Here is an 11,155-nt window from a genome sequence, read left to right as displayed (position 1 = left end):
TCACTCAGATGCAATATTGAACTTCCTTGAAGCCAGGAAAATACAGACATTACTTCTGCACACTGCTGGTAAAGGGACCATTATGTCACCCCAATGCAAGGCCAGCTCCATGCCTGGAATCATTTGTACAACACTCTGTTAGGCTTCAAGAATCAGAATGACATGAACAAAAATATAGATATTGCCATGGGTAAAGCTTTCCTTTTTTTCTTTTTCTTCTTTTAAGCTGAGTTTGTCTTCAAGCCCATCTCTCTCTGTAATCCTTGCAACAGGCAAAAGTGGATTTAGTTTTATGTAAATGCTTATGTGTCTTTGGATAAGTGAGACCTTTTAGGGAGGCATATAAGAAATCATGATGCCTGAATAGTATCTATCCTAATCTAAACTCTAATGTGAAGGGAGCACAAATTTTTTGGGTTGACCGAAGCAATGGCGGTGCTGCTTTGAAGAGAAGGTGAAGACCGTTTGCTTCCATCATAGGAGGAGATTCTGGTGGCTCATTCAAGCCCTTTGCCTGGAGGCTGATGCACGAATAGCTACTACTAGTAATGGAGACACTTGTAACTTCGCAGAGTAGGCTTGATGTTTCAGAAACATCAAGTGCCTGAATTTTTGAATGGAAAGCATATGAACCATACATTTGAGGTAGCATTATTGCTTAGGTATGACACAAAAATCCAATTAAAAATAAAAGGGAAAATAATTTGAAGATGAATTGAAACATCTATGGGCACAGATGGTTAGATGCCCATCTACAGTTTTGTACAGAGAAATACAGAAAAAGAAATATGAATTAAGTACTATCAAATCAGAGTAGACAGAATTTATGCTAACCTGTTTATGACAGAATTACTGGGAGAATGGTGAAAGACCCGGGAAGATCTTGACTTATCATTTAAAGGAAAAAAAGAAAAAAAGATAGGGCAATGATTCCAATCATTAGAGGTGAAAGAGCTGAAATGTATCAAACTTCAATAGATAATAATTGTCAATTTTTAAAATTGTATTCAGAATTATATCATAAACCAGAGGAGCTATCGATTGAAGATATAGAGGCTTTTTAAAATAAAATTAACTTTATCTGAGGTGGATATTAAGCAAATAATTTTAAAAATGGCAAGTGGTAAAACACCCAGATTAGATGGATTTCCTATCGAGCAGTACAAAACATTTATAGGTCTTTTGGTGCCAAAATGGCATCAAGTATATGAAGAAATATTTGATAAGGGAATTTTATCACCAGCATTTAGCCAGGTTCATATTACAGTTGTACCAAAAGTAGGTAAAGATCATACTCAATGTGCTGATCCAAACGCATTGATTAGTGTCAATAGAAATATTCTAACAGCAGTGTTAGCAAATAGATTACAGCAATATCGTTATTAATAATGAATATTGTTCATTATTAATAATTTTCAAGCAGGGTTTATGAAAACTGGGCAAGCAGCAGACAACATTAAGTTAGGTGTAGATTTAATAGACTTGAATAAAAACAAAGATCAATTTGTCATTTTATCATTAGATGCTGAAAAAGCCTTTCACAAAATACACAAGCAGTATATATTTTTGCCATATTGAACAGATTTGGATTTCCTTTGGCATTTATAAAATGGATTAAGATATTATATGAATCACCCACATCTAAAGGAAAGGTTAATGACATGTTTTCTCCTACTTTTCCACTATTTAGAGGAACTAGACAAGGATGTCCACTTTTACCGTTGCTCTTTAAGATTTGCGTGGAACCCTTGGCTTCTGCTATTAGACAACACAGGAAGATCTACAGAGCAGTACACAATTCAGTTGAACATAAACTTGTGTTATTTGCAGATGACATTCTTTTGTTTATTTCTAAACCTCATACTACTATTCCCTAGAATAGTATATCTATCTATCTATCTATCTATCTATCTGTCTGTCTGTCTGTCTGTCTGTCTGTCTGTCTGTCTGGATGGACGGACGGACAGACAGACAGACAGACAGACAGACAGACAGACAGACAGACAGATAGATAGATAGATAGATAGATAGATAGATAGATTTTTTGTTTTTGTTTTAATAACTTATATGTCCTGGAACAACACAGATATGAGTTCCTGAGGGGAAATTTCTCCCCTTTTTCTTATTATAAAAACCACATACCAGAAACACATAAAAGATATTTTACTTTGCTTTTTCAAATATCCCTGTCTCCTCATGTGCCCTTAACAAGGGTTTCTTCTTTTTCCCTTTGGGGGGTCAATGATTTTTTAATTCAATTTTCTCTTTTAACTAGTTCCTAAAGGATTCTCAAACCAAGAGATGCTAATCTATACCAGACCATGGATGTTTCACCATTTCCCATGTCATTTTACAGGGAAATAGAGTTTTCCAACCCATTGACAAAACCAGACATTGGTCCTGACTTCTAGAATTAGGGCAATTTTGTCATCTCAACCTTCCCAATTCTATTTTTCCAGATATTTTCAAAAGCAGTTAAGCATAAGTCACTTATTCTCTCAGCAAAACTGAGAAAGATGTTGATAAACTACATGAAGAAAAATGGCCAGGTTCCTAATGGTTCAAGGATAATGATGTCCCTGATGAATGACTGAAATCACTCTATTATTCTAGTAGGCCAAAAGAGCAAAAGGTCTGTGCAGAGGGAATAGGAAGTCAAAAGCAATCTATATAAATATTTCTAGAGCCACAGAGAGGCAGGAAGGGGGAATGCTCATTCTGTGAGGTTCATTTCCACAAGTTCTCTTTCTCCTGTCTCATAAGCCAGAACCTTTCTTTGAATGATAGACCCAGACCTTTTCTCCATAAGCAGAGAGTCACGATGTTGATCCTCCTGGTGTTTCTGGTAGACAAAAGAGTTACTCTGAGCTGTCCTGCAAGTGATGCCTTCCCTATTCCACATGAGTGGTACCAGCCTGGTGACCTTGTCATTGGTGAAATGGTTTCTCAGATGGTTTACCAGTTTTTTGGAATTCCGTTTAATCAACATCCTTTTCTAAACCTTTACGATTCACCAAAGTAAGGATTTTCCTTTGAATTATCTGACCGTGCTAAGATGACTAATAGCTGTTTTCATAGAAAATTTAGAGTTTTAAATGAAACGGTAAGAATTTTGTGTGTTTTGAAAGTTTTCTGACGGTGACAGAAGAGAGAATTTTCTTTACATTTTACTACGGGCTTTCTCATAAGAAAGCACATTTGGTGACATTAAGATCCTGAATAGAAGAATGCTCAAAGTCTGCACTGCCACTTTTCACAAAACATAAATAAATATGAGAATCAAGCTAAATGTATTGGCATTCTATTTTGACTAAATGGATAGGGAATTATTGTGGTGGAGTAAAGGTACTTTCATGTTTCGATCTCTAGCAGCTGACACTGGACACAAATCACAGCTGTTGACTCTAAGGGAGCTTAGAATGATGACTACTCATGAGATCTTCCTTCAGAAATCAAAAGATGAAGAAAACAAAAATGTGTGGGGCTAGAGAGAATCTCACCCTAATTCTGTAATTCTTTCTAATTCAATAGAGTTCCTAGAAATCTAATCAACATAGAAAAAGAACAAACAGAACACTTGTTGCCATCCTAGTCTAGTTTCAACTCAACACTGCAGTTAAAACTTTAGAAATGACCACAATAAGCCCTATGATTAGTAGCATTCTAGAATAATGTAAAGGAAAATACTGTGCGCAAAGCAAATTTGGACTGATTACCAAAATATTTAGTATTCCTTTTAGACAACTTTTTTCTTACTCAGTTACAAACAATGACCACACTGGAAGGATATGCAAAATTATATTTTGAAAGACTGTTCTTAATTGATTTGCAGTATAATCTTAAAATTCTACCAGCACGTCCTTGCCATGACCTTTGCTGTGAAGGAGATCAATGAGGACTCCCAGATCTTGCCTAACATCACTCTTGGGTTCCACATCTATGACAGTTACTACAATCCAAGGATGACCTATCGCACCACTCTGGACCTGCTCTTCAAATCCAAGAAATTTGTCCCCAACTACAAATGTGACAGCCAGAAAAATCTCATGGCCATCATTGGAGCACTTGTCTCTGATACTTCATCCTATATGGCAGACACCATAAATGTCTACAAAATCCCACAGGTAATTTTGGTAGGGAGTGTGGGTGAGAGAGAAATTTTGAATTCTTTTGTCATTAATATTAAAGATTAGTTTTTTGCCATGCCTTTTAGCAGGATTTTAATTATGTACAATTTGCTCTCCCTTCTGCCATTTGTTCCCACAATGAAATACATTGGCTCAAGGTAACACAATAAAAAAAATCAAAATATGTTATTATGATCATAGATCAGAAAATTAAAATGTTAAACATAAATTACAGAACAAGATTAAACTTATTTCACGGGGTCAGCTGCAATTGTCTTTTTACCACCATCTGCCAATAGGTGGCACCTCTCCTTGCTATGTCTTGGTTAATGTCTGGTCATAATACTTTAGTATAAACCTTAACTGTTTTGCCTGGGAATTATTGGAGGATTGGGGCTATATGGTCCTTTTGGGGATCTCTATAATTGCAATAAAGGAGGATTGCAATAAATTGAGTGTTTCTATTTCTCCAAAATCACATGGAGACAGACTTTGATGGATAGGTGTTTTCTTCTATCTGCCACAGAGAATGGCAGAAGGTAATCCAATAGGTCTAGCTCTGAAGAATTCTTTCCTTAGCCTGGGAAGAGTTCCCATGCTCAGATACTCAGCAGGTTTACAAGTGTTCGTGGCAAAGAACATTCTGGAACTCTATATTAGAAAGCTAATTTTGGTTTGGAATACAGTGGAATTCCAAAGGTGTGAAAATATTTTACTTTGGGGTTTAGTTGCATTTATTGGTCATCAGAACTGCCATAATGTACCTACAGATTGAGAAATATTCAGTGTAGGGACATTGTTATTTGGTTTCAATCCAGCAGTCATTTTTCCATAATTTTTCCCTTGATTCTCATGAATAATGACAATTTTTTTCCCCCCTAGTTTAGTTGAGCTATGGCTCTATTTCCCAAGAAGAGTTTCAGACTATTAAGTTTTCTAAACTTTACTGCATGGTCCCATTTGAGGACCATCAATACACGGGAGTTATCCAACTTCTTCTCCATTTTGGATGGACTTGGACTGGAGTCTTTGCTTTTGATAATAATAATAAGGGACAACATTTTTTGCAGAAACTGCAGCCGTTGCTTTTCCAGAATGGCATCTGTTTAGCTTTTGCCCAAAACATTCCTGAACGAGTTCAATTGGATGACTTGTCAGAATTCTTTGATGAAATGTCAATTATTTATAAAAATTTGATGAATCCAAAAGCAAATGCTTATCTTGTCTATGGAGAATCATTCACAATTCTGTGGCTCAGAATGGTCATGTTTCTACGTGATCCTGAAAATAAAGAGAGTGCATCATTCAGAAAGGTTTGGATCCTGATGAACCCGATTGATTTCATACTGACAGGACTTCAACGGGGTTGGGATCTCCAAATGTTCAATGGGGCTCTTTCCTTTTCAGTTCATTCAAGAGAAGTTCAAGGCTTCAAAGAATTTGTGCAAGGCATCAAACCTTCAACCCACAAAGACGGATTTCTTCAAGACGTTTGGGAACAATTGTTTGACTGTTCACTTTCAAATGCAGAACCACCCTCAGTGATCAGTGAAACTTGTAGTGGAGAAGAGAATTTGGAGAATCTGCCTCAGCCTCTGTTTGAGTTGCAGATGACAGGCCAAAGCTACAATATTTACAATGCTGTTTATGCGGTGGCACATTCTTTGCAGGAGACACTAAGATCAAGATCCAAACAGAGAGAAATTCAAAGGTTTGAATGTCCAGATCTTCAGCCTTGGCAGGTAATGTTTCCATGCCACACCTATCTTTTGTTTCAGTGAATAGTCATTTTCATCCACATCTTAACAGGGTTTGTTTGCCCTGGCCTGTGGCCACATCTCAGTATAGATCCTGAGGCAAGAAAGTCAGTAGTGTATGTGGTCATTCTATGTTATAGAATACAAGAGAATGAAAATAAATGATGCCTTCGCAAATTTCAGTCTAGCCAGTGGGATTTATATATCCTCCTAGGTTCCATAAAGAACCAGTTGATCTCCACCTAGAATTGACATGTCTTGTCAATTCATCCAGCCAGGTCACAAGAAGCATTCAATGGCGATGTGTCTAAAGGCAGTCTTTCTTTGCTTTGTGCCTAATATGCTTTTCTGAAATGTGGGGATTTCACTTTTCGTATTAGGATTTGGCAGTTTAGTCAAGACAGTGTTGTTAGACTGGAAATGTAGGGTTTATGTCAATTATTCTTTGCTAGATTAGGTGTGTTATTTTCATGAAGCAATGCTGGCTTTTAGACTTATGCTGAACTACCAGGAGAATCACTGAGCTTGTTCCTTTAAAGTACTTGTCATAAATAATTAATAAAATAAAAGTGAGTTGCATATCTCAAGTATTGATAGTTCTTTGTTGGTTGACATTTTCCTCCTTGGTATGTCAAGCTAGGAAATGCTCTTTGGTTTCCCAGGAAGTAGGAGTAAACAGAAGGGAAACTAATCCTCTGATCCCTGATGAATTGTTTTCTTTTTGATTCCCTCCTTCTTATCCTTCTTCAAGTAGCTCCACACATTTATTCAAGGGATTTCTTTTAACAACTCAGCTGGAGAAAGAGTCTTCTTTAAAGACAAAAGAGAAGGTCCAGGTGGCTTTGACATCCTCAACATGATCTCTTTTCCAAACAGATCGGTTCAGAGAGTTAAAATTGGAAAGTTAGATCCCAGTGTTCCAAATGGAAAAGAACTCATCATTGAGGAGAAGACAATCCTTTGGCACCCTGGTTTTAACCAGGTATGAAAAGATGCTTATGAACCAAGGACGAAATTCACTCTCTAAAACAATCTCATGACGTTGTATTACTTTCAGAAAGAAAATATGTCCCTGTATCATCTTTTTCAAACATAATTAAACACTCTGCTTTGTGTTCTTGTTCATGTGATTTCAGGTATTTGTACAACAGAACCAAACGTTAATAATGTTGATGGTTCTGAATTTCTCTTATTGTTGAGAGAAAATCCATATCCTGTAAAAACGCTGCCCTTATTTAAATATTGCATACATTGAATACATTGAATGATAGATAGATAGATAGATAGATAGATAGATAGATAGATAGATAGATAGATAGATAGATACAGATAGATCACTACATTTTATTTCACCATGTGACAATTTATACTAGTTGTTATTGTTCACACTTGCACTCTGCTTGGTGTTCTTCTCCCTGTGATTTCAGTTATTTGTACAACAGAAACAAACATTAATAATGTTGATGGTCATTCATCTAATCCAGTTTAGACAATTTCCATTGTCTAATCCAGATTCTTTCATGTGTATGTCTCTGTCTCTAGGTTCTTCCTGTTTCTCTTTGTAATGGCAACTGTTCTCCTGGGTACTGGAAAAAAGGGGCTGAAGACAGACCATTCTGCTGCTATGACTGTATTCCATGCCCAGATGGGAAGATTTCCAATCAAATTAGTAGGTTATCAGTTTCTCCATTTTTTTCATTTCACCATTAACCTTTCCCTATAAGGCTTCAAAGAAATGTAATATCCTGAACATGTCTATCTGTAGTTACTACTTTTATCAATTCTTAATGGGGAATATTTACACTTGATTCCCAAATCTGTGAATGGGAATCCTACAATTACAGTTCGCCTGTGCAGGTTGGATAGATAAAGACAGACAGACAGACGGACAGATCTAAACCTCTTACATTTTATTTCACCACAGAATCATAATTTAAAGTAGTAGTGGTAGTAATACTAGTAATAGTAGTGGAAGTTGCTGATCTTCACACTCGCAATCTCTTTTGCATTACTGTTCTTATCATTGTGATTTTCGATGTTCATGCAACAATAACAATCATCGAGAAAGCAAAAGGTCATCCGTTGTTTTAATAAACTTTGCATGCTAGGTGGATCTAGGAATGTTCATGTACTATGATTAAGATCAAGAACTGTGTTAGTGATTCCTGGATTATGTGCCGGGCCTCATCATTTGTGATGACAACATACTCAGTGTAAGTCCAGCTAAGCAATGTCTGACATAATCAATGCTTGAAAGGGAGATTACAAGACAATCACAATTTGTAGAGTAGTCTGGGGATTAAATAAAAAGGGGCTGGAAAAATACAAGATCAAACTATTTTCTTCTAACCCCCCCCGAAATAAACCTACATGAACATATCAGTTGAATCTATGAGCATTGACTCACTTCAAAAACTTCTTTATCTTTCTTTTCCTTCTTGGTCCAGATTAAAGGATGATATGAGGGTGAGTAATTTCCTCTTTTAAGGATGGCATAGAAATAAGGAGAATCAAGTGAAAGTTAAACTTCTAGTTAAAGTACTTTTTTTTACCAAAAACAAAAAAAATCATGAACATATCATTTGAGTCTGTGTGCATTGACTAAACTCAAAAACCTCTTTATCTTTTATTCTTTTTCTTTTTGACCAAGATTAACAGATGATTTAAGGTCCCTAAATTTCCTCTTTTAAAGACAGGATAGAAATAAGGATAATGAAATAAAAGTTAAATTTCTAGTAAAATTTTAAATAAACAATGACACTTCTTGCAAATGAAAGCGTAAAACTCAACAAACTACATTCTGATTGGCCCAGGTCAGTGTAGATGCGAGTGAAAGCACACATTTTTCCCACTAAATCTGCCGTTTTCTGGGCCTTATTTTGCACAAAAGCCTGAAAGTAAGTAAAAGCAAAGAAGCTTCAGCAGAAAAAGGAAGATTGGTGAATGGATCAGATCTACCTTCAAAGGGACATAAGGTGGATGTTTGTAGAACTGACTAATGTTCTCCACATAGAACAAAGAAGCATAATAAAGGTCAAGATAGAATAGAGGGATCAGACTAATATACCCTTCTTATCTTGACAGTAAAATTAGGTGATTGTTTTTGCTTGTTGGATCCCACCTATTTTTTTCCAAATAAAAGAAGTGATCTTTCCTTAGTTTACTCACTCTTTAGGAAGGAGGAAATCTAAAAGTGTTTCAATGAATTATCTTGGTTTGCACCTCAGAGTCAATACTTCTGCTTCTGTCACTAAAGTCTTATATTAATCATTACTGTTTCCTTCTCCATGTTTTGGAAAAATTGGAAAAGTCCAAATTGCTTATATTGTAATAAATTCGGAAAATTTAGAAATTTTCCTTTAATAATTGTCCTTCCCATTTTGCTTCCCTTTATTCCAATCCTAAATGATACCATTGAGGAAAAACTACATTTTCATATCAACACGATCATAGTGGTAACCAATAGAAAGAACTCAAAATGAATAGCAGCTGGCACTGACTCACAACGTTATTTTCAAAACTATGGAATGCATATATGACAAATTCTTTGACTTTTCTTCCAGATATGGATGACTGTTTTGAATGTTCAGAAGACCATTATCCAAATAAAGAAAAGAAAGGATGTATCCTGAAACCAGTGGTCTTTCTAACTTTTAAAGAAACATTAGGGATTTGTTTAGCTTCAACTGCTCTTTGTCTCTTCTTCTTGACATCTTGGGTTCTTGGAACTTTTATTAAGCACAGAGATACTCCCATTGTTAAAGCCAACAACCGCGCCCTCACCTACACCCTCCTTGTCTCTCTTCTGCTCTGTTTCCTCTCCTCGTTGTTCTTCCTCAGCCAACCTGGCCAACTGACTTGCCTTCTCCGACAATCTACTTTTGGCATCACCTTCTCAGTGGCCATCTCTACTGTCCTGGCCAAAACCATCACTGTTGTGGTGGCTTTTATGGCCACGAAACCAGGATCTCGGATGAGGAAATGGGTGGGGAAAAGATTGGCCTTTTCTACTGTCCTTTCCTGTTCTCTCTTCCAAGTATGTATTTGTGCTCTTTGGTTGTCAACAGCTCCCCCATTCCCCGAGTTAGACATGCACTCAGAAGCCAAAGATATGATTTTGCAATGCAGTGAGGGTTCAGCTGCCTTCTTCTACTGCGTCTTGGGCTACATGGGGATCTTGGCCCTTGCCAGTTTTGTTGTGGCTTTTCTTGCCCGTAAATTACCAGACAGCTTTAATGAAGCCAAGTTCATCACTTTCAGCATGTTGGCCTTCTGCAGCGTGTGGGTGTCCTTTTTTCCAGCCTATCTGAGCACAAAAGGAAAGGCCATGGTAGCCGTGGAGGTCTTCTCCATCTTGTCCTCCAGCGCTGCATTAGTGGGATGCATATTTTTGCCAAAATGCTACATCATTGTTTTCAGGCCTGAGCTCAACCAAAGGGAACAACTCATAAAGAGGAATTAGTACCTCATGTGATCTTTCTTGCTCTGAGAAATGGCTGACAAAAAAGAGTAGAAATACTGCTTTCTACAGGAAACATAGAAGTTGTTAGGAGGATTTATGGAGGATGGTTATTACTATTAAGATTTATTATGCTTGCCCATTCCAAAATGTGCTCATACTGTTGCATTTTCAACCGTTTTCCAAGTTTTTGACCTAACCCTTTCCCCCTTTCAACACACCAAACTAACACGACTTAGAGAATCTAGAGAGTTTATGAGAACTGTACATGTAATTGTATTTTAAAAAAGGTTTCAAGCTTGGTCATAACCACTCAACTTCTGCCTATCATTCTATTTCCACTGTAACCTATTACCGGATTTTAATAATATTGAAAATTTAATGAAATGAAATGAAATGAAATGAAATGAAATGAAATGAAATGTATTCTTCCTTCTGCCTCATCAGTTGTTAGAAGTGTACGGTGGCCAATGACCAAAATAAAGATGGATTTGATTTGGTTTGATATTAGAAGTCTGTGGCACTTGGCATGAAAAGCAAAGGTGAAATTTGGCCCATATACGAGAAAAAAAAAAAAAAAGGACACCCCTCTCTTATGTAGGGAAGGACCACCAAGTTGAAAATACCTGTTGAAAGAAAATTGTGAATGTTCCACTGGGTGTATGTATGTATGTATGTGCGTATATATACCTAGATGTGTATGTATGTATCTCTGTATGTATGTGTGTGTGTGTGTGTAGGTAGATGTGTGTGTGTATACACACATACACACAAACACACACACAAACACACACACACACATACATACAATA

At 36.6% G+C, this 11,155-nt stretch overlaps 1 protein-coding gene across 1 annotated transcript; it reads left to right on the top strand.

The window, feature by feature from the left end:
• Positions 1-2,821: 2,821 nt before the first annotated feature.
• LOC112542449 (vomeronasal type-2 receptor 26-like) lies at positions 2,822-10,346 on the top strand. Its single transcript, XM_088143642.1, has 5 exons — positions 2,822-3,018; positions 3,833-4,124; positions 5,198-5,869; positions 7,427-7,553; positions 9,448-10,346. The coding sequence occupies exons 1-5, from the start codon at positions 2,822-2,824 to the stop codon at positions 10,344-10,346; spliced, it is 2,187 nt and encodes a 728-aa protein (XP_087999768.1).
• The last annotated feature ends 809 nt before the right edge of the window (positions 10,347-11,155 follow it).

Source organism: Python bivittatus, unplaced genomic scaffold (genome assembly GCF_059951505.1).
Source record: "Python bivittatus isolate LINGU-HERP-01145 unplaced genomic scaffold, Pbiv_v1 ctg000360_np1212, whole genome shotgun sequence".
NCBI classification, from domain to species: Eukaryota; Metazoa; Chordata; class Lepidosauria; order Squamata; family Pythonidae; genus Python; species Python bivittatus.
This window is presented reverse-complemented; position numbering and strand designations above follow the sequence as displayed.